The sequence below is a fragment of the Natrix helvetica genome (assembly GCF_964273705.1).
Source record: "Natrix helvetica genome assembly, chromosome: 1".
In the NCBI taxonomy this organism is placed as follows: domain Eukaryota; kingdom Metazoa; phylum Chordata; class Lepidosauria; order Squamata; family Natricidae; genus Natrix; species Natrix helvetica.
In genome coordinates, this window is record NC_138548.1 from 341435080 (window position 1) to 341459733 (window position 24654).

The window sequence follows — 24654 nt, forward strand, 5'->3', positions numbered from 1 at the left end:
CAACAAAGATGATTAGGGGACTGGAGGCTAAAACATATGAAGAACGGTTGCAGGAACTGGGTATGTCTAGTTTAATGAAAAGAAGGACTAGGGGAGACATGATAGCAGTGTTCCAACATCTCAGGGGCTGACACAAAGAAGAGGGAGTCAAACTATTCTCCAAAGCACCTGAGGGCAGGACAAGAAGCAATAGATGGAAACTAATCAAGGAGAGAAGCAATCTAGAACTGAGGAGGAATTTCCTGACAATTAGAACAATTAATCAGGGCAGGATGTCCTTGACTCTGAGAAAGGAATGTTATTATGACTATATATCTCCCATACTCCATATAATCCCCCCTCCCGTTTTCCCACAGCATTGAATGTGGCAGGCCAGAAGGCCCAATGCAAAAGATGGCTTCCAGGCCTGACATGGAAATTGTAAAAATGTTAATCTTCCTGCTTAGTGTCCCAGACCACCAAATATTATTCGTTGATGGCACTTTGCAGTGTACTACAAAAGCCCATCGCCCCCCCCCCCATATCTGGTTGTGGTATGTACAAAATTAACAGACCTGTAGCATGACCCCATGAATGAGGTACTCTATTTTTTCCCTTTTAACCAAGATTGGAAGGAAATCCCAGAGCATTATGTTAATCTTAAGGCTGCACCTTGGAAGCTGGGGTTGTGGTTAAATAAAAAGTGTCTCTATTAACTATTGCAAAAAGTGACTTAGGAGTAAACTCTTTGAGTTGCTCTAGGCCCATGAAGGCGAACCTATGACGTGCGTGCCAAAGGTGGCACGCAGAGCTGTCTCTGTGGGCACACGCACGGTCGCCAGCTGTTCTACTGAATTTCAGCACACTGGGCTTCACAGGTGCTGGAGCGCTGGATAACTGCCGGAAAAATGGCTGGAAAAACTGCCTGAAAAACACCACCAAAACAGACCATTTTTCATTGCACTTTCAGGCCATTTTTCAGGCCAAAAACGGCCCCAAAAAAAGGCATTTGCACGCCGGCCAACTGGTCTTCGGGTTTCTGGCACTTCAGTGTGCGCACATGCACGCACGTTCCAGTTTGGGCACTCGGTGGCAAAAAGGTTCGCCATCACTGCTCTAGGCATTTGCAAAGGAAACTTGAATGGTCAGACCACAGACTAGAGATAATCAAAGGGAATCCAGACAGTAGCAGGGAACAAAACAACGCTTTGTTTCCCTGTAGGAATCGTAAAAGTTCATTAGTACCAATTGTGAAGATATTATGCTCATTGAGAGGTGATTCAGAAGAAGAATACAAAGAGGTCGATATTCCTAAATGAGGGATTGGTATTCTAATAAACTCATTCAATTCAACAGGTAGAGATTAATCATTAATCCCCCCCCCCGTCTCCCCATGAAACAAAAATGGAGGTTCACATTGTAGACTTAAGTAGACTCACCTGTCTGGCGTGGGCACTCAGTGTGGCTGGTGTTCATGTAAGAAAACTAAAAAAAAAAAGATAAATTGTCGAGTTATGACTCATCATATAAAACCCTGCAGTTAATACTTACGCAGATTAATACTTAAGAATATTTAAGTCCCTCCAGTTAACCTTGTACCTTTCTTCATTAAACATTTGTCATACAAACTAGAATGAGGGACTGCCCTAAATCAAAGGACTGATACTATACTAAATCTTTTAATTATTGCCTCCAGGCTGAAGTCTGACTATCTAACTTGATTTTAATGACTTCCAGAAATAAAGGGGGGTTTTTTTGGTGGGGGGGGGGGGGAATCTGTAATTCAACCAAGAATAATAAAGTTCTTTTAAAAATTAAACTTTGCCAAAATCTCCTGTATTTTAGCCCAAGCTCGCGTGGCATCTTGTACAAGATCAAAAAGATCTTATGTGATTTGCCATCATTTCTATTTTGATCCAATAGGGGAAGTCATAGAGATGCAGGCAGAGCAGAGATACCTTGCAGATACCATATTAGCAAACCCGACATTAGATAGAACGATTAACAATGGAAGTTTTAAAGAAGTGATTGGACAACCATTTGCCTGAAATGGTCTAGGACACAGGTGTCCAACTTGCCGCATCATGTTGCTGTCGCGTGATGTTTCGCGACGTTTTCCCCCTTCACACAGCTTGGGTGGCCATAGCCTGTGCATGATACATTCGGGCTGCCGGCTGCCAGTTTGACACTCCTGTTCTAGAGTTTCCTGCCTAAGCAGGGGGTTGGACTTGAAGACCACCAAAGTCTCTTCCAATTCTGATTCTGATTCTATTCTATTCTAATTCTATTCTATTCTATCCTAATTTATTCTATTCCATTCCATTCCATTCCAATTCCAATTCCAATTCTATTCTATTCTATTCTATTCTAATTCTATTCTATCCTAATTCTCTTATTCTTATTCTATTCTTATTCTTATTCTATTCTATTCTATTCTATTCTAATTAATTCTATTCCATTCTAATTCTAATTCTCTTCTCTTCTAAATCTATCCTATCCTATTCTATACCATACCATACCATCCTATCCTATTCTAATTCTATTCTATTCTAATTCTATTCTATTCTATTTTATTCTATCCTAATTCTATTCTAATTCTATTCTATTCTAATTAATTCTATTCCATTCTAATTCTAATTCTCTTCTCTTCTAATTCTATCCTATCCTATTCTATCCCATACCATACCATACCATACCATCCTATTCTGATTCTATTCTATTCTATTCTATTCTATTCTATTCTAATTCTATTATATCCTATCCTATCCTAATTCTATTCTATTCTTATTCTATCCTTTCTATTCTTATTCTATTCTAATTCTATTCTATTCTAATTAATTCTATTCTATTCTAATTAATTCTATTCCATTCTAATTCTAATTCTCTTCTCTTCTAATTCTATCCTATCCTATTCTATCCCATACCATACCATACCATCCTATTCTAATTCTATTCTATTCTATTCTATTCTATTCTATTCTATTCTAATTCTATTATATCCTATCCTATCCTATCTTAATTCTATTCTATTCTATTCTCATTCTATTCTCATTCTATTCTCATTCTATTCTAATTCTATTCTATTCTATTCTATTCTATTCTAATTAATTCTATTCCATTCTAATTCTAATTCTCTTCTCTTCTAATTCTATCCTATCCTATCCTATCCTATCCTACCCTATCCCATCCCATCCCATCCCATCCCATCCCTATTCTATTCTATTCTATTCTATTCTATTCTATTCTATTCTATTCTATACTATTCTAATTCCGTGCTATTCTATTCTATTCTATTCTATTCTATTCTACTCTACTCTACACTACTCTACTCTCCTCTCCTCTACTCTGTTCTGTTCTGTTGTATTCTATTCTTCATTTGTAGTCCTGCAGACATAGCCTAGATTATCCCATCTAGAGCTACTATATCTTCATCTTCTAACATTACTTGAGATATTCCACAGAATTTTAAGAAAACATGCATCTCATATGCTGCTAATGCCTCTTTCCTTGAAGAAATTTGGCATGCTTTTTTATTCTGGTTTATTTAAAAGACTTATAGGACCACCATATTATACAATATACAATCTTATACAATATAATCCTGGGTAGCTACAACAGTCAGATTACTATACTGTAAATGTATGAAAAATACATTTTAAAATACATTTTGATGACTGTTTGCTGGGTGTCAAAGACTTACAAAGAAGTAGTTTGGACTGAGTAATTTTCCTTTGGAATGGCGCACTTTGCTCTAGAGGTGATCCTCAATTTACAGCCATAATGGAGTCTGCCCGTCACAATGTTAAGTCGCGACTGACCCCATTTTATGACCATTTTGCAGTGATCATTATATGATTCACTATGGACTGTTTTTGCCAAAAAATGGAAGTAAATGTCTTTTTTTGGGACAAAACTCTCATAAAATGCAGCCACGTGACTTTGGGATCCTGCAAACAGCTGTAAATGCAGGCCAGTTGCCAAGTACCCAAGATACGGTCACATGATCACGGTGGGAAGGGTCACCTTGGAACTTTGGATCAGGTAAGTCCTCTACAAGGAAGTTCACCATCACTTCAAATGGTTACTAAGCAACTAGTCGTAAGTCGAGGACTCCCCCTATAGACTGCATCCTAGCTGTGTACTTTCATAACAGTACAGATACAATCTACTTCAACTAGCCTCTAAACTAAATAAAATTCATGGCTTTCACTGCACGCTTTTACCTTCAAAATTCAGGAGGTTTCATTAGGCTTGTAATAGATCTCAGTAACTCTTAAGAGGCAACTATCTCGTAAGGAGGTGATGGGTGTCTGTGTGTAGATGTTATCTCTTACCTTGAAGCAGAGCTGTGGATTCACATCTACGCTTCCAATGCTGTATGCCTAGAGTAAGAAGAACTACATGTTAGGACAATGGAAGAGAGCATCTCTCTCTGTGTGTCTCTTTCTCTCTCAGAACCCAATATAGCCTTTGTGCCTCAAAACAACCCTGGTAAAAAACAATCAGCAAGTTTAGGAATTATGGGTGTGTTGGAGTTTATTTACATTAGCGGTCCCAACCTTTCCAGATTGATGGCCCGGCCCCGCACAAGGGGGAGGAAATGGCATGTGGTGGGGGAGGTGCACGAGCGCACACACACAGCTTTATTGGTGCTAGTAGAAGGCGCACATGCCCTCCACTCGCACGAATGGGGCTTCATGTGTAAGGGGTGGGCACTTGTGTTCGCATGCGAAACTCCAATTGTGCAATTGGCAAGCATTTGCACTCATGCACCAAGCTCTGCTTGCAAGAGCGGATGGTGCTTAAGCAGAGGATGTTTGTGCTCATGCCTGAAGCTCCACTCGCGCAAGCGGAGAGTGGTCCTGAGCAAAAGTTCCATTGGCAGAAATGCAGCTTTAGGCGCAAGCGCCCTCTGCTCATGTGGGTGGAGCCAAGGAGTGGGTTCCTGCCAGTTCTAACCTCTTCTATAGAAGAGGTTCCACAAATCTACAGTGGCGTTTAGAATCGGTTCCAGCTGCCTCCCCCCGCCCGTCCGCACATCATCAAGATGAAGAGCGAGAGGAGGAATTCTGGGAGTTGAAGTCCACAAGTCTTAAAACTGTCAAGTTTGAACACCCCTGGGGTGTTTTTTTTCCTAAAGGGTTAGGGGCGCAAGGGTCTTGTAACTTGACAGCTTTAAGACTTGCACACTTCAATGCCAGAGTTCCTGAGCCAACATTTTGGTTGCTAAGCAAGAGCGTTGTTAAGTGAGTTTAACCACATTTTACAAGTTGGCCATGCCCACCCAGTCACATGGCTGGCAAGCCACTCCCACCACTGGTGGAGCCTTTGAAACCCACCACTGGTGGAGCCTTGTATATAAATGCAGGGGTTTGCCGTTCATACAATTGGAGCTTCACGTTTGTGCTTTCCTGCCGCTTGTGGGAGTAGAACTTCGTGCCCGCACATGTCGCTCGTGCAGCCCCGTTTCGAACAGGCCGTGGTAGTTAGAGGCGGCCTAGGGGTTTGGGGACCCCTGATCTCCATGGCACCTCTACTACAAGAGCTGCATTTGGTACTGGTTATCAGGAATGTGATCATCAGGCACTTGGTGCACGAGACTTCTCAAGGCCGGGTGCACAAGACTCGGGGCCACTCTTGTGGAACAGGCTTCCCCCACATATGTCCTTCCCTCTTCCTCTGCTTCCCTGTGAAGGAAATTAGCCCCCACCCTTCTACTAGAAAAATGAAATATCCTAGGAAATATTAAAAAGGTAGAATATTATATTAATCTGAATGAGAAATGGAGAAACATGTTTTTAGGCAGAAAACAGACTCACTCTTAATAGCCCCTCCCTCCCCAACCTTTGTCATTGGGACATTAAGGCCTGAGTCAGTCTATTCTACATAACAAAGTTCTACCTCCCTGAAGCAGAGCCATTTCATTGTCTTTCATTGTACCACCCACCAAGTTTCAACCAAACATAGCACACAGACAGCCCTCAAAGCTAGCTATGACCTCTGACAGCAACCAATCAGGATACTCTTCCTGTGCCCCAGGAAGTTCAAAGCCCAGAGAGGGCATAAAACCCAGGGACTCTCAGCATCTCTTCCCCTTTTTCACCCAGGAGCTCCAAGGCATGCGATCCTGTCCACCATTAAACCATCTTTCCAAACAGCCTCCATGTTTCCAGTGTCTTTCCCCCCACTTGGAACTGAACCCAGATGGACATTTCTTCCAACAATTGGAACAGGTCTTTATTTTAAACCCTCTATTGGAGACTGGCCAAAAGGCTGATTTTGCCGCAAGTTCTCCAGGCGCTATGAACTGATTAGATGGGAACGTGACTGTGATTAGCTTTGGGGCTTTTAATCTTACTTACTGCAACAGGAATTGTAAGCCTGTCAATGTCTTCAAACTCGAACGGCATAGAAGAAGCCTGAATAAATAAATAAAATAAGTCAATGAATTCCAGAGGTACAATGTCCAAACATCCCAGAATGATCTTTCCCCCATTTGCTTCTCTCTCATTTCCTCAGCTAGCATGGCAGGTTGGGAGAGGCTCTCTTGTAAACTGCCTGATAAGGACATTCCCTTAACAAACACCATTCGGCCTTCCGCCTTTTCCTTCCATCCGTTCAGGAGATGGAGTGTGCAAGCCTAAGGCCTCCACTAAGGGAGGAGGTTCCTAGAATTCCCTTGGCCTTCATTTTGCTACTGGGCTGCATTTCCTCAAGTCGCAAAAACCATGTTCTTCCCCTCCTATTCAGGATGCTCTCCGTGCTCTACCTTCATCTGGTTGACTGTGGAATTGGGGATATCTTGGCAGGTTGCCTCTGGAGCAGAGTTTTCCTTCCAGCAAAGTGAGACGGTGGGGTAAAAGAAGCAGCGGCCACTCAAAGCTATGGTCATTTCAGCTTTGTCACTGGAACTGAAGTCCCGAAAGTGCGACGAGGACCAGAGATCTGCAGCATCTAGCAAAATAAATAAGGAATATGAATGAATGAATGAATGAACGATGTTTTTAATGCTATTTGTATGCTGCCCAGAATTGCTCTTTCAGGAAAATAGGTAATCTCTAAATATGATAGATAAATACTGTGTTTCCACAAAAGTAAGACAGGGTCTTATTTTCTTTTGACCCCCCTGAAATAAGCTTTATTTTGGGGAGGTCTTATTATTTTTGAGGTGCAGGAGGCAACGAGCGTGGTGACCTCATGGCTGTTGCTGTGTTGTAATATTTTCGGGGAGGGCTTATTTTAGCGCATGTGCCCAAAAGCCCGATTGGGTTTATTATCTGGGGACGTCTTATTTTGGGGAAAACGGTATGATGAATGAATGAATGAATGAAACATTTATAAACATATACTAGTTTCTCACAGTTTTTCAATCCCTCCTTTGTCTTTTGACACTGACATTAATATTGTATAGTATTTCCTTAGTGTTTATTTTGTTAGGAGAAACAGACTTTTTCTAGGAACCCCAGACAATCGCTCTGTTTTGTTTAGAAATACTCTTTTCTGTATCCTATCTGAATGGTCTATACCAGTGACGTGCAGTCAGGTGAGGCAAGTGAGGCACAGCCTCACCACTCTCATCATGAAAAAAAAAAGTAAAAGGAAAAAGCTGAGCTAGTTGCTGCCTCACCGTGGATGACTCTGCTTAACCTCACTGGTGCTCTCCCTCCCCAAGTGTAGTGACTTCCTCCCCAGGCCCCCATTCATTTCTCTCTCTCACACACACAGCTGGATAAAACTATATAAAAATCTAGCTCAGCTTCACTGATTACAAGTTTGAAAAGGCAACGTGGCTCCGCCTGCAATCAAACTACACTTGGGGAGGGTGAGCACAAGCGAGCCACTGGAAAAGATATCCAATCCAACTTTTGTGTGTGGGGGGGGTTTGTTTGAGAGTGAGTGAGAGAGGGAAGGGGTAGGAGAGATAGTCCAATCCAACTTCTGTGTGTGTGTGTGTGTGTGTGTGTGTGTGTGTGTTTGAGAGAGGGGGAGGAAGGGAGAGAGGGAGGAAGGAGGGGAAGGAGAAGAAAAAGAAAAAGAAAGAAGGAGCAAAGGAGAAAAACAAATGCTGTCGCTTTAAATTGGAACTGAGCATGCCTGGCTGTGGAATTCTGGGAGTTGAAGTCCACAAGTCTAAAAATATTTGAAACCCAGCACTGTGTCAGTGCCTCACCAGCCATAAACCTCACCGCACGTCACTGGTCTATACTATAGTAATCAGTTTGATCTCTCATAATATATAATCTAAATTGCAAAGGCAAATATGAATTTGAGAAATGGATGTAGGATTAAACAAAAGCTGCAAACACATATTGAAAATAAATATTGGTTTCTATCATTGCATTTCTTACCTACAGGTAACCCAGCTGACTAGGTACTTTGTTATCTCAGGTAGAAATAAATATGGAAGAGAAAATGAACCTTCCTTCCTTTCATCCATCCCCTTTTGACATGTTATACGTAAGGTAGATCACAAAATAAATAAGTAAAATACTAGAGTTTCCCAGAAAAATTAAAATATGTCAACATATTTGAAATAGTTCTAATGATTAACTATAAAACAACAGTGAGTTCACACAGAGAATGTAATTCATCCAAAAAACGCAGACTGAAATTATGCAAAGTTACCCAGTTTTATCTTCATACAAGTCCCATGTATTCAGTTGCATTTAAAGAGAACAGCTAAACTTCCACGTGTATAATTGCTACAATTTTGTTAAATATAAACTGGCTGGGTTTACAAATCTCAGAAAGTCTAAACCAAATAAACCATGTTAAGGCTGATGTTTGAACCTGACCAATGACAGTAAACTAATCATTGATTAGCCAAAGAATTCTGCAAACATTTACTGAGCACGACTTGGAAATAATTGTTTTGAACACCACAATTCTCTGTCTTTTGATTGATGAATCAAATAAGCACCTGTCCCTTTAGCAGAATGAAAAGAAACATTTTCAGACAACATATGTATTCATTAAGCAAGCTAGAGATTCAGTAGGACTGAATGATCAGGCAATGATCTGGGAGAGTTTAGGATTATCTGTTATATATAGTACATTTTTGTTAATGTGTTTTTGGTTTGTGCTTGTGTGTGTGTGTGTGTGTGTGTGTGTGTGTGTGTTTGTCAGTGTGCGTGCCTTGACGTCATTCTTGACTCCAGGCAGCTTCCTCGACAAATCTATGATGTTTTCTTGGCAATAATTTCAGAACTTCATTTTACTTCTTCTTAGGGTTGAGAGGTGACTGACCCAAGGTCACCAGGTTAAGTTCATTAAGATTTTATTAGGCAAGACTAGAACTTACCGTCTCCCAGCTTCTCTCCTAGTGCCTTAAACTACTATTCTAAACTATTTCTTTATGTAAAAATTAGCTGATGAATATTTTATACCAACAAGATAAACAAGGTCTGAGCAACAAGGTACGGGTATAAAGATGAGGTTAATAAAAACACAAAACAAAAACCTGTTCACCATATTGATCATTCCTATTATCTTCCTGGATACATTCCGGATTACTAGTTTCCTGCTATCACATCAGTCTGTTTTTTCCCTCCAAGCTAACTAACAGACTTTAGGAATAGAGAAGTAAAAAACGGCAGGGCTCTGAAGGCCCCTGAGGTATGGGCATGAACCACGAACACTTAGAGATAATCCACATACACCCACCATTGAAAAGAAGCAATAAAAAAGCTAGGAAGGAAACAAAAATACTCTCTTCAGTAGCTGACATGCAGATAAGCAGGAATTAACACCAGACAAAAATCAAGCAGACAAACATTCAAGTAGAAAACAATACTCTGATCAAGGAAAAGATCACATCCCCATCAGCAATGGCAGGGTAAGCTATTGTATATAACCAGGGAGCAAATCCCACACTCCCTAGCACTGATGATGTTACCTAGTTGGGTAATGAAATGCCCGCAAGCAAACAGCCAAGCTCAGAGCACAAAGAAGTCCGCAGTATGGGCATCAGATATTTGCCATTTGTGAGCCACTGACTCTTCCCGTAACCTATGAAATCCCAACTCCCAATCAATCAGTTAATTAAAAAAAAACCCATTATCATTAATCTTGCCTAAAGCAGAACTCACAGGCTTTTGGCTGATCCTGGAAAGGACACACAATCTTGCGGATACTGTCTCTGTGGTTATGTGATGCCTGTAAAAAAAGAAGCTAAGTCAGAAAGATACTAGTTGACTGCATCCCATCCTTGGCCCAGTGGCTGACTTCAGGTGGGGCCAAGGACAGAAATTGCCAAGAGCCCCTCAAGTAATGTCTTGTCACCTTCTGTATAGATCAGCAGAGGCATTTATGTTTAAGTATTCTCTCTTTTAGTTGTATGGCATGCAGAATCACTTTTTAATGAAACGAGCGGCCATATAAATTTCATGAATGAATATATATATTTGTAGATTTTCACGGGTGTAGGTATGCTGGTCTTGTTGTATTCGGGTCTTTTCCTGTATAAAATTGAGATTGTTGGCGAGGTCTCACTCGCCATCCTCAGGCTGGTGTTTTCGGCTTAAAGCACTTTAAACCGAAAACACCAGCCTGAGGATGGCGAGTGAGACCTCGCCGAAACGTTGCCAAGACAATCTCAATGTTACACAGGAAAAGACCCGAATACAACAAGATCAGCATATATATATATTAGCCAAACTTGGTACACAGATGACTTACTTTCTGGAAACAAATACTGTGCGGGTAAGGCACCCCTAAAACCCCTCAGGGTGTGTGTTCTGTTAAGATACAGCCTGTTGTGCCTTAAAAGGGCTTCTATTGTACTGCCGTAAAATGGCTTCTACTGTACAGTGCAGTGGAGTTGCCATGGTAATGGCTCCACAGTACTCCACAAGGGGGCTCCCTCTGGTAAGGGGGAAAATCCAACATTAGAAATTATGTTTGGTCCGGATATTTTCCTCCTATAAATAAATGCTCGGACAACGCCGGGTTATCGGCTAGTAAATCAATAAAAATATACAAAGGAACGTAATGAAATCTGTCAAGAGACTGAATCTTGTAGGGTTCTTTAATCCCTCTCTCCAAATTTTGCATTGTCCCACTTCAAAAAAAACCTCACTCAGAACCTCTTGAGGTATTGCACACACACCTCTATGCACAGACAAGGAAGAAGGAACTCGTACTGCAGCACTACAGGGCGATGTTTGGAAACCAGTACCTGGCAGGTAAAAAGAAGACAAGCCATTAAAAAAACAAATAAGCAAAATTCAACTCTGAGTGTCACAAGAGCCACCAAGGACAACCAAAGAAGAGCAAAATAAACTGAACATTAAAAATAATAAAAGTGCCTCCGAACAAATTCAGGGTTCCCGAATTCGTTTTCACCACCACATCTGAACCATTACAGAGGGTCTTTTGACTTACAACCATAACTGAACCCAAACTTTCCGTGGCTAAGTGAGACAGTTGTTAAGTGAGTTTTGCCTCATTTTACGACCTTTCTTGCCCAGTTGTTCAGTGAATCACTGCGGTTGTTAAGTTAGTAATCCGGTTATTAAGTGAATCTGGCTTCCCCATTTACTTCGCTTGTCAGAAAGTTGCAAAAGGGGATCCCATGACCCCGGGGCACTGCAACCGTCATAAATATGAGCCAGTTGCCAAGTGTCTGGATTTTGATCACATGACTGTGGGGATGTTGCAACGGTCATGTGAAAAATGGTCGTAAGTCACTTTTTTCAGTGCCACTGTAACATTGAAAAGTTACTAAAGAACTATTGTAAGTCGAAGACTACCTGTGATACAATTGAATGGGTTCATAGTTTAATCATTTCTTTCTATGTATTTGAGGGGGGGAAAACCAGGGCGGAAACTAGCCATTGATTGGCCATCCCTCCATGTTGCAGTAGGAAAAAGCTTGGAGAGCAAGGATGAAAGGAACATCCTAAGCCAGTGATGGCTAACCTTTTCGTCGCTGTGTGCTGAAAGCGCACATGCGCGCACCCATAATGCAATACCCATCTGCCCCCTGCACACTCTGCTCCCTGCACATGTGCACACGGCCCCTCATTTGCGCCCCACCCCTGTGCATGCACATGTGACCCCCCCTGTGCATGCACATGTGACCCCCCCTGTGCTTCCCCCCTGGACATGCACACGTGCCCCCCCTTGTGCACACCTCTGCGCATACGCATGTGATCCCCCTGTGCTCCCCCACTCACCTTACACGTGCACACAGCCCCCCTGTGTGAGCCCCACCCCTGTGCTCCCCCCACCCACCCTGCACATGCACACATGCTCCCCCTTGTGCACCCCACCTCTGTGCATACGCACATGACCCCCCTGTGCTCCCCCACCCACCCTGCACATGTGCACACAGCCCATGTGTGCCCCAACCTTCCGCATAAGCATGTAACCCCCTGTGCTCCACCCACCCACCCTGGACATGCACGCATGACCCCCGTGCATGCACACTTGGTGCCCCCCATATGCCCCTGCACATGTGCATGTGACCCCCCCCGTGCTCCCCCCCACGCATGCATGTGTGACTCCCCACATGCGCCCCACCCTCATGCATGTGGGCACACTCAAAAACCAGCTGACCGACGGGAGTCACATGCACATGCACAGTGGAATTGAGCTGAGATGGGGTGACGGCTATCGTGCCCGCAGAGAATGCTCTGAGAGTGCCATAGGTTTGCCATCACGGCCCTAAGCTGTCCTTTTGTACTTCTAAAGCCAAAACAGAAAGGTTTGTTCCCCACAATGCTTCCAACATTTACTTGTACCAACATCATTTGTTTTTGCAACGCACTCGGCCTCAGTTTCTCTTTGTTCTCACCCCACCACCACCACCACCACCATCCATGGGTGTTTTCCACATTAGTTTCTTTTCACCTTTTTGAACCCACCTGCTGATGGAAAGATCGGTTCAGTTCTGCGCATTCCCACTTCAGCTGGTGACACAGGCGTGCAGTGATGGCCTTGAGGGAAGATACCTCAATAGACCTGGAAGCTGGTATCCATTTATACTGGAACTCAGGCCCAGAAGGATGGCGAGCTGGGTAGAAAATGAAGTCTCCTCATATGACAAGTTCCTTTATAGCAGGGGTGTCAAACTCAAATCTGACCACGATGTGGTCAGATCCGGCCTGTGGGGCTATCCTGGAAAATGTAAGGGGCCAACCTGCATCGCTTTGGCCCAGTCTACCCAGCGCGAAGAGGAACCATGCCAGCAGTTTGGGGACTGGCGTCAAGCTGGCCACGCCCACCCAGTTGGTCACATCCAGTGAATGGTGACAAGCTGGCCACGCCTACCCTCCCCCTCCCCAAGGTCAACCACAGCCCTGATGCGGCCCTCGATGAAATTGCATTTGACACCCCTGCTTTATAGCAACAGTCTCTCCTGTAATTATATTGTTTCATTTATTTTTCTGGATTCCTGTGCAAAATTGTCTTTTGCTGTCAAGACACTATAACCACACAGCCTACGTGCCACGGCAGACTAGTTTATTCTCCAGGGCACGACTTCATGGCAATCGCTGTGCAGCTATTCCTTGACTTACAACTGAACCCCAAATGTCCAATGCTAAGCAAAGAAGTTGCTTAGTGAGTCCTATGGTCTCTTTGGCAAAGTTGTCAAATAAATCAATGCAGTTGTTAAGGGAAGCATGCGGTCATTAAACCAATCTGGCTTCTCCGCCCCCTCCCCCTCCCCCAACTTTGCCATGGCCTCTTTGAAACTGGGCTGCGTGAGCGATGGGCAGGGGTAGGCCGCTGATTCAGGAGAACCTCTAGGTAAGATTCGGAGAACTCCCAAATCCCACTCCTGGCTGGCCCCGCCCACCCCCTGCACTTCACTCCTCCCAGGAGTCCCCACGTGGCTCCGTTTTCATGCAGCCAAGTGCACGGCCTGTGTGGAGGCTCAGGGAGGTTGAAAAACAGGTCCGGAAATGGGCCCGTTTCTGACCTCCAGAAGGCCTCTGGAGCCCGGGGAGGCTGTTTTCGCCGTCCCAGAGGCTCAAGGAAAGCCTCTGGAGTCCGGGGAGGGCAGAAACACACACACGCCCTGCCATAGTGCAGGAGGCTGACTGGGCCACGCCCACCATGACCACCCGCACCCAGCAACCAGACAGAGAACCCCTTGCTACATTTTTTGAAGCCCACCTCTGGCGATGGGCATGTGTGGCAAGAGTCGTAGGTCACGTGTTTCAATGCCATTATAATTTGAACAGTCACTAAACGAATGTTTGTAAGTCGAGACTACCTGTGTTTTGTTATCGGCTCATGCCAGAGGGAGCTGAAAGATGGGTGGAACTGGTGTTTTCCCTCTTATCCCAATTTAAAACTTTCCAACAGTCTCCCGACCATTTCTCTTCTTCCCTTGCTAAATATTCAGCAACTGAGGTTTTTGATGTCCAGCAAAAGTAGTTTGGGGTTTTTCTAAATATACATTTGAAGGTCCTTTAGCATGTGATGCAAGCATGGTTTATGTGCCCTCTAAAGGTGTCTTACCTGGTTGTCTATTAGGGAGTGTAAAGTTCTGGCTGAGGTTTAGCTTCCTGGAATGAATGGTCTTCACTGAGACATGTACCTTTTCACCACTGTTCACCTGGAAGCCGCCAAACTGCACCTGCCACTGGAAAAAACAATGCTGGGGGATCAGAAATGTTCCTTTCCTTGGAAAGGTTTTTGTATATTAAATGGACTAATGATGATGCAGTGAATAATTGATACATATATGAATGGAAATATTTAATTTCTACTTGAATTAACCATGGAAAATTATTTCTGGAGTTGTGGATGATTGGTGACATTATGGTCAATTGAAAATAATGATGTACCATATGAATTAATGGGAATCTTTTTTTTCCCTTAATTTCTCTTTTTCTTTTTTAGAGATAGGTGACATTATAATCCTATAAAGATTTATCGTTACTTAATAGAAAAGTATGGATTCAAGAAAATAAGGGTTGTTAGAAATGAAAGAATATGAATGGTAATCTGAACACATAATGCTCATTGACAATGAAGTATTTAGTTATGTTTAATAGATAACCAGTGATTTTATTCTTAGTTTTAAAAACGGATGCACAAAAGCTTGTAACCAAACGACATGCTTGACGAAATTGTGGAACGTTTTGTGTGTGTGTGTGTGTGTGTGTTCTGTTTTGTATGTGTTGTTCTGTTTTGTTTGTTTCAAAAAATAAAATAAAAAAATTTGGGGAAAAAAAAAAGAAATGTTCCTTTCATTATCCCCAGCGTGTGAATTATGATGAATCTTCCCAAGCCTCCAAGGTAGGGCAGACTAGAAAGCCAAAGTCATGCAAACCCATATTACTTTTATTATAAGCATATAGTTACATAATTGGCCAAGTCTGAAGGTTTTTCCTTTGAAGACGTTTCCGTTCACATCCTTCTTGGGTGAGAAGCGAAACGTCTTCAAAGAAAAACCAGAAAGTCCAGTTGCCTCTCGAAAAAATGCACCTTTCGAACAACCATGACCTAGATGACTGAGGATCTCAGTCTGAAGATAATTTCTCCCTCCCCCCATTTCATTTTTGTGAGAACTAGCGCTGATTTCTCTCAAATGTTTACTCAAGTTCTCGGTCTTGTCTAGATTCAAGTTGGACCATAGAAAGTTGGACCATAAGGAAGGCTGAGCGAAAAAAGAATGGAGGCCTTTGAACTATGGTGCTGGAGAAGACTCCTGTGAGTCCCTTGGACTGCAAGGCAATCAAACCGGTCAGTCCTAGAGGAGATCAACCTTGACTGCTCTTTAGAAGGCCAGATCCTGAAGATAAAACTCAAATACTTTGGCCACCTAATGAGAAGGAAGGACTCCCTGGAGAAGAGCCTAATGCTGGGAAAGATGGAGGGCAAAAGAAGAATGGGATGACAGAGAATGAGGTGGCTGGATGGAGTCACTGAAGCAATAGGTGTGAGCTTAAATGGACTCTGGGGATGGTAGAGGACAGGAAGACCTGGAGGAATGTTGTCCATGGGGTTGTGATGGGTCGGACACGACTTTGCAACTAACAACAACAATCAGACTCCATTTCATTTACCTGCCCATTGTCTCAGTTGTTTGTCTTCTTCTTCCTTTTTCTCAATATTATTCCTTTTGCCCATTACAGATCCTTGGCCTAATTCAATAACTACCACCGTTTGAATTATCTATCTATTCATTGATTCACACCGATAAGATTTATATTCCACTTTTCCTCCCGGAACTGAAGGAGGCATATGCTCTTTTGTGTTGGGTTGAGAGAGAGAGATAACAAACCATCTGATAAGCTTTTGAGGGCTGACGATGGACTTCAGCCAATTCTCCTACAGCCTACAATGCAGCCACGCAATTGCCCAACTTCAGCTCAATGATGACTCATGAATTGCTCTTTAAAATAATGTGCTGATAATGCAGCCTTCTTCTCACCAGCCCTGTGAATCATCTGCAGCATCTATTACGAGTGACAGGATAACTGTCTATCATCCCATCCTTATGAATCAGTATCACTGGAGATCCAAGAAGTGAACAGAGCCTAAATCAAAAGAGGAGAGCCCTCTTGCTGTACTGGGCATCTACCTGATCCATTTGGTGGGAAGGGGCTTCTCAGTTACCGTATTTTTCGGAGTATAAGACACACCTTTTTCCCTCAAAAAAGAGGGTGAAAATCTGGGTGCATCTTATACTGAATACAGCATTTTTCTGCCTCCCCAAACCCCGCCCCTTTGCAAAAATGGCCGTGCATAGCCTTTAGGAGGCTTCCAGAGTGCTCCTGGGGGCTGGGGAGGGAAAACATGAGCTAAAAACAGGCTGTTTGTTGCTCGTTTGTGCGCCCCCAGCCCCCAGGAGCACTCTATAAGCCTCCTAAAAGCTATGCATGCCTTTTAAAAAAAAATCAGTTCCGTTTTCGCAATAAATGGGCCATTTTTTGCTCATTTTGGGGGGGTGCAGTCCCCAGGAGCATTCTACAATCCTACTAAAGGCTATGCATGCCCTTTTTTTCACAAAAAATGGACCGTTTTCACGAAAAATGGGCCGTTTTTGGGAGTTCTGCAGAGTGCAAAAACTTTTTTTTAAATTTGCCTCTTCAAAATCTCGGTGTGTCTTATACTCCAGTGCATCTTATACTCTGAAAAATATGGTAAATAGAAAAGGACAACATCTCCTATAATAGGACTGTACTTCATCACTGGATCTACAGGTTTACAAAGATCTAATCTAGAAGAGATTACAAGAGGCAGAAATTCACCACCTACAGTTTTCCCTGGATGGAACAAACAGAGTACTTAACTCACTGAATATCTGGCTGTTATATATATATAGCTTTTATTGATACAGGCAGTCCTCAATTTACGACCACAATTGACCCCAAATTTCTGTTGTTTGAAATGCTAGAGGGTCTCCTGCTTGAGCAGGGCTGGGCTAGAAGACCTCCAAGGTCCCTTTCCAACTCTGTTATTCTGTTATAATTAAGACAGTTGTTAAGTGAGATTTGTCCCATTTTGCAATCTTTCTTGCCACAGTTGTTAAGTGAGACTGTAGTTGTTAAGTTAGTAACAACTAACAACTAGCTGGGTGGTTAAGTAAATCTGGCTGCCCCATTGACTTTGCTTGTCAGATCACACAATACTCGGAGACACTGCAACTGTCGTAAATATGAGTCAGTCACCAAGCATCCAAATTTTGATCACGTGACCATGGGGATGCTACAACAGTCATAAGTGTGAAAAACAGACTTTGTTTTCAGTGCCATTGTAACTTTGAATCGCCAGTGAACAAATGGTTGTAGAGCTGAGAACTACCGTATTTTTGGAGTATAAGACGCACCGGAGTATAAGACGCACCAAGATTTTGAAGGGGCAAATTTTAAAAAAAGTTTTTGCACACAGCAGACCTCACCAAAATGCCCCATTTTATGCGAAAACAGGCCCTTGTTTTAAAAAGGGCATGAATAACCTTTAGGAGGCTTGTAGAGTGCTCCTGGGGGGCGGGGGGGGGGGACAAAACCAAGCAAAAAATGGGCCATTTTTTTGCAAAAACGGGCCCATTTTTTGTCAAAAAAGAGCATGCATAGCCTTTAGGAGACTGATAAGAGTGCTCCTGAGGGCTAGGGGGGCAAAATTGAGCAAACAACAGCATGTTTTCGCTCATTTCTGTCCTCCCCAGCCCCTAGGAACAATCTAAAGCCTCCTAAAGGCTATGCATGGCCATTTTGGTAAAGGGGGCGGGGTTTTGGGAGGCCAAAAATGCTGTATTCAGTGTATAAGACGCACCCAGATTTTAAGCCTCTTTTTTGAGGGAAAAAGGCGCATCTTATACTCTGAAAAATACAGTACCTTTACATGTGCTATCCTTGGGGGCTAGATTTTATTTTACTTATTTATTTAGAAATTGTTTATTGCTATCTACTCACACATGGTAACGCAAGGTGGCTTACAAGGACATAAAAACACCATATAAAAAAGTAAAAAGAATAAAAACAAAAAATAATAAAATAATAACCCCCCACCCCGGCGACAACACACATTCTTACCACCCATTTAATGTGTTCCATCCCACTCTGGGTTCCCCAGCCCCGCTGGCAGAGTCACGTCTTCAGAGCCTTCCGAAAGAGTGTTAGAGCGGAGGCCAGCCCAATCTCTTGGGAGGATTATTAAGAGTTTGCAGCAATCCAACCAGCACACAAGTAGATAATTTAGCAGGATTCATGTATAAAAGAAACTTCTTTATAGGGAGTAATATAAAGCATGATGCATGTATACAATACCCATGCTGCAGAAGCCAGAACCAGAACTCGGAATCCAGAAGCACAGAATCAATAGAAGCAATATTCCCAGAAGCAATATAATACAGAGGCTATATTGCAAGGACAAAGCAATTCTTATATACAAATCAGTCAAGCCAAGCCACACCCAGGCTCCGAGCCATCTGGGTCACCAAACAGTCCCCATTGGCTGACCTGTTACCATGTCTATTCCCATTCATGAACTCTTATATGCTGACAGGGATGATGTTCCAGAGAGAGGGAGCTACCACGGAGAAGGCCCTTCTTTTGGGTCCCGCCAAATTGTATCTCCTTAGGGGACGGGACTCGCAACATTCCTTGCCTCCCTACTCTAGTGGGTCAGATAGATGTGACTGGCAAAAGACAGTCCCACAGATAACCTGGTTCCAAGATGGGTCAATCTATTAGAGCCTTACTTATGTTTTATTATGTTCTTACGTTACCTCAGCCCCAGTATTGTTCTGATGCTCCCACGTTTTCAAGACCTGAAGCTTGCCGGAACGGTTAGAACTTGGAATGAGAAAATCCAGTTCTAAGCCTTCAATACCTAAAGTCAAAACAAACAAGAAGGGAATACGTTATATCCTAGCTTTCCCAAATAGGGTGACTTCCGTGTGTTTTATACTTATTTTGCATGTACTTATTGGATCTAAGGGTAGCCCTCGACTTACAACCCCAATTGCGCCCAACATTTATGTGGTTAAGTGAGACATTTGTTAAGTGAGTTTGATCCATTTTACGACCTTTCTTGCCCCAGTTGTTCAGTGAATCCCTGCAGCTGATAAGTAAGTAACCCGGTTGTTAAGTGAATTGGGCTTCCCCATTGACTTTCTTGTCAAAAGATGATCACATGACCCTGGGAAACAGCAACAGTCATAAGTATGAAGCAGTTGCCAAGCGTCTGAATTTTGATCATGGGGATCCAAGAAGGTTGCAAGCGTGAAAAAAATGGCCCTAAATCACATTTTTCAGTGCTATTGTAACTTCGGATCAGTGGTGGGTTCCAGCCGGTACGCCCCGGTACGGGCGTACTGGTGACTGCTGGGAGTAGCAACTACCATACCGGAATGGTTCTTTGGAGGGCCCGCCCGCATTCCTTACCTGTATTTGAGCCAAATGGGCCATTTGCACACGCATACACAGCGTACGGCGCCTGTGTGACGCTCCGCCGAGCAGCTGGAGTGTCGCAGGGCAGTGGGTGCGCATCTGTGCACGGATGCACAGAACCCACAACTGCTTTGGATGGTTACTAAATGAACTGTCATAAGTCGAAGACTACCTGCACTACCCACTGCAAACCCAGCCCTCTGCAATTGACAATAAGGCAGCATTTTAAAAACTCACCCACAAGAACTAAATAACATTGTGCAGCTATAAAACCATAAAAACGAAATGTGAAACAAAATACACCGCCCCATCCGAAGCATCGTACAGGGGCCAGCTTCCATTCAAGCAGGAGGTGTGAGGCTAGGCCAAAGCCACCCTACTTAAAAGTGCTGAAGGCATGTAAGCAGTGTGGACCAAAGCCAGGAAACCTTCCTCAGGGAAAGGAATCAAGTCGTTCAGGGAAGAAAAGGACAAGGGTTGGGCCTGAGCACATGGCAAGCTTCTCCCCAAGTCTCACCAACAAAGGAGTTTGGGCCTACGTGGGAATCCCCCCCTCTGACTCTGGGATAAAAAGAGGTCCTGAAGCCTGCCCAGCCGTTGAGTTGTTTTTGGATCCCAGACTTGTTAGCTTCCATCCCTTTGGCTAGTGCCAGGTGGTGGTAGGCCTAGTAATGGATGCTGAGTAAGTGTCTGTCTGTCCGCCTATCTGTGTAAGAGCAAAAATACCCATGTTTCCCTGAAAATAAGACCTGGACTTATTTGAGGGGGAGGGGGCAAAATAAGCACCAGGACTTATTTTCAGGGGAGGTCTTATCCGCTTACCTTAGGACCATCGCAGCCAGGCCTCCTACACCCCAACACCCTGTTGCACTTCTGCCTGACTTCTTTTGCGGCTGTTTGTGGCCACTTGCGGCCAGATCGGTCACACCAGTGCCGCCATTCATGGCAGGAGGCCATGTGGCTTATCATGCTGGTGACGTTACTTGGCGTGATTTGCCACGTGGCATCCGGCCACAAGCAGCTGCAAAAGTCAAGCAGCGGTGCTACAGGTGTCTGGGCATGGGAGGCATGGCTGAGGCAGTTCTAAGGTAAATGGATGAGGGGCATGTGGGACAGATCTACACACACACACCATTCCCGTCCTAGCTTGATTTTTATGCATGCGCCTCGCCCCACCTCGTACAATCAGATGGTGGACAGAGTGGGCCGGGCTTAACTAGGGCTTTTTTGGGGGGTATGGCGTACGTTAGGTGCAGGAGTGAAAATCATTCTAGGGCTTGTTTTCAGGATCGATCATATTTTGGGGGAAACACGGTATATCAGTAAAAGTTTGCAGTTATTTTAAATTCACTGGGTCTCTGTATTTTAAAGAACCATTTGTGCCTCAGTGTTCAGTTCATTTGCAATTGAGTATGGAAATTTTCCGGGCCCGTGAGTGTGTGAGTGAGTGACCATAAGCTGAACCTGAAAGCACACTTGTGTAACAGAGGCTGCTGCCAAAAATAGGTGCTCCATTTACAAATTCTATATATTTTCAACAAGGAAATGGGCGATGGTTCTGACGTGGCCCAACCAAATCAGGTGGGTTGTTTTTTGCTGGAAAGAGGCGGTTCAATTCCATCAACAAGGAAATTACAGACAGTCCTCAACTTACAAAGCATTTGTTTAGTGACAACGGCACTGAAAGAAGTGATTTATGTCATGTAACCACCATCTATAACCTTCCTACCATTTATCTGAAAATAAGCCATTCCCAGATAATAAGCCCAATCGGGCTTTTGAGCGCATGTGCTAAAATAAGCCCTCCCCGAAAATATTGCAACACAGCAGCCGCAGTGAAGTAACCACACTCGCCATCTCCTGCACCTCAAAAATAATAAGACCTCCCAGAAAATAAGGCCCAGCGCTTATTTCGGGGGTCGAAAGAAAATAAAACCATGTCTTATTTGGGGGGAAACCCAGTAGCTGGCTTCCAACCAGCAACATTAATGGGGGAAGCTGGATTTGCTTAATAACCTTGTGATTCACTTAACAATAATCACAGGGAAAGGTCGTAAAACTGGGAATGATACACTTCACAACTGTCTTGCTTAGCTTTGGAAATTCTGTTGCCAACTGTGGTTATAAGTTGAGGACTACCTACACAATTATGGATTTATGACATCTCTTTAACTTAACAATGGAAAAATAGTGGTGAGATATTTAACATCTTAAAGATGGGGTGTTTTTTTGTCCCCATGACAAAATTTATCTACTGTTTTATGAAATTTTTATGCACCCAATAAATTGACTGATCTCTATGGTCACTGACATAAGATTGGGAAACTGCTTCCTGTATTACTATGTCACAATTCTTTTCAACTTTATTGAAACCAGAAAAGGGTCATTCTTTTTCAGCATCATTTCGCTTCGTTTAATTGTCTAGCTCAGTGGGAAGAATGGATGGAGTAGTCCAGATTCCATTCGTGTATATGGAGGACATCCAAACTTCTTCCTTTCTATCCTTCCACAGAGCACTCCAGTCCCGGGACAACTGCTGGGATTGGGCGAGATTAGAATGTGAGTTGCATCAAGGAAGTATGTTTGTGGTGTGGTTTAGTGTTGCTCGTTTTATATTCTTTTGTCAGTTGTAAGCTGCCCAGAGTTGGCTTCAAGATGGGCAGCTACACCAATGTTTTAAGTAAATAGGTAAGGGTAACGTTTCCCCTGCACATGCACGCTAGTTGTTCCCAACTCTAGGGGGCGTTCCTAAGCCAAAGAGCCAGCCCTGTCCGAAGATGTCTCCGTGGTCATGTGGCTGCCATGACTAAATGCTGACGGCGCATGGAACCTTCCCACCAAAGGTGGTTCCTATTTCTCTACTTGCATTGCTACATGCTTTTGAACTGCTAGATTGGCAGAAGCTGAGAGACGTAATGGGAGCTCACTCCATTACGCGGCACTAGGGATTCGAACCGCTGAACTGCTGACCTTTCTGGTCGACAAGCTCAGCGTCTTAGCCCCTGAGCCACTGCATCCATTTTAAGTAAATACTGTATAATGTAAAATGGGCTGCTCTTCAGCAATCTTATCCCCATCTTCAACACCTAGGGCCCAACATACCTGTAGAGTTCAGAGCCACATAGACCTGCAGACAAGTCTGTTTTTCATTCTTGCAACATCGAGCGGTGCTTAGGAAAAGGGCTGGCAACAGCTGAGATGGGCTTTCCTGCAGCTTGTGCTGGCATTGGGGACAGAGCTTGGGTAGATTTCCCTCTCCTGTTGAAGAGAGTAGAAAGTGAGAATGGAAGGCAGAGACCAATCAATTGTTCTAATGTCAAGGGTAGAGAGATAAATAGGGAGAGGAAATCAGTGGAGTCACAGAAAAGAAGCAGATGGGCCCAGGGCAGCATTTGCCCACAGGGACCCAAACATTCAAGATAGTGGTCGCAACCATGCAAATGACCCATGTAAAAAAAGGCTGGCGCTTTGATCATATGGTTACAGCTCTCCTGTTGACTTTTTCAACCTTCTTCTTTGTAGACATCCAGGATTCAAAATTTAAAAAAAAAACAGAAATCAAATTAAAAAGACAACTCCTTCAAATCAATCTTAGTGACTCTACGGTATTTTCTTTGCAGGAGTATGGAAGTGATTGGCCACTGCTAACTTCCAGGCAGATATTTTTTTTTTTTTGTAGGTTGGTTTCTTCCTAGTCTAACTTACAGGCAAAATGTTGCTTGGTGGTCTCCTATCCAGGTCCTAACCCGATCCAGTCTTGCTTAGTTCCAGATTAGGTCAAGCAGGTACTGTGTTATTATAGCATATGTGTGCCTTCACTCCTCTCTTTCATATCATTGGAGTATTGCAGTTCAGCAACAGCAGTTTTGGGAAAAGCTCTAGAGACAAACCCAAAAGTTTGCAGGCCACATAGGACTTAAGTCAGTACCTTCAAATACAGAGCAAAGAACAGCAAATCAGGTCCTTAATAAATTATGGAAGAAGTTTGTAGAACAGTATTAACCTTGGCCACATTAAGATCAGAGGTGGGTTCCTACCGTTTCAGACTGGTTTCAGCTGGTTCAGTTGTAACTTGGCCTGCCACACTCTCAAACCGGTTCTTTTGGTGCCACCATAGCAGTGGTGGGTTCTGGATCCCGTTGCAACCGGTACGGTGCAACGCAGCCCGGCGTCCACCACATGAACGCGCCGCAGCGCACGCATGCATCCTTATCTCTTGCGAGGCCTCTGCGACGTTTCAGCTGCTCGGCGGAGCATCGCGCAGGTGCCATGTGCTCCATGCGCATGTGCGGAAGCACCGAAGAGCTCAAATACAGGTAAGGAGCTCGGGCACGCGGGTGGGCCTTCCGGAGCACTATACCCGAACAGTACCCAGTGCTCCGGCCAGGCACCGGTATGCCCATAAAGGGGCGTACCGCCTTCAACCCACCACTGCACCATAGGCACTGCCATCTTGGTTTTTTTTAAACTACTGTGCATGCGTGCGTAGCGCACATCAAGCACGAGTGCACAGCGCGTCCCTGAGTGAACCGGGAGTAGCAGCAGCTGGAACCCACCTCTGATTAAGATGTGGGGACTTCAACACCCAGAATTCCACAACCAGAATGTTGAGAAACCATGAATTAAAGCATCAAGCTAGAAATTTGGAGAGACGTGAGTTCTAGTCTTGCGTTACACACCAAGCCAGCCAGGTGACCTTGGTCCAGACCCTCTCTCTCAGCCTGAGGAAGAAGGCAGCAAGGGCAATCTTGAAAACCACAGCTACCTGCCCAGGCAGCCACCAGAAATGAAAAATTGACACAAAGGCATATGCGCCCACATT

General features: G+C 43.8%; 1 protein-coding gene across 1 annotated transcript in view; it reads right to left on the reverse strand.

Annotated features, from left to right (window-relative positions):
• The window catches only part of IL17RE (interleukin 17 receptor E), a 45488-nt gene that overhangs the window by 10005 nt on the left and 10829 nt on the right, over window positions 1-24654 (reverse strand). Inside the window, exons 3-12 of the mRNA XM_081934770.1 lie at window positions 22935-23090; window positions 19169-19272; window positions 14449-14572; window positions 12846-12994; window positions 11087-11155; window positions 10068-10134; window positions 6749-6933; window positions 6342-6398; window positions 4314-4361; window positions 1419-1464 (exon numbers count right to left, since the gene is read on the reverse strand). Coding sequence (XP_081790896.1) covers window positions 1419-1464; window positions 4314-4361; window positions 6342-6398; window positions 6749-6933; window positions 10068-10134; window positions 11087-11155; window positions 12846-12994; window positions 14449-14572; window positions 19169-19272; window positions 22935-23090 — 1005 coding nt within the window. The remainder of the gene's footprint in view (window positions 1-1418; window positions 1465-4313; window positions 4362-6341; window positions 6399-6748; window positions 6934-10067; window positions 10135-11086; window positions 11156-12845; window positions 12995-14448; window positions 14573-19168; window positions 19273-22934; window positions 23091-24654) is intronic.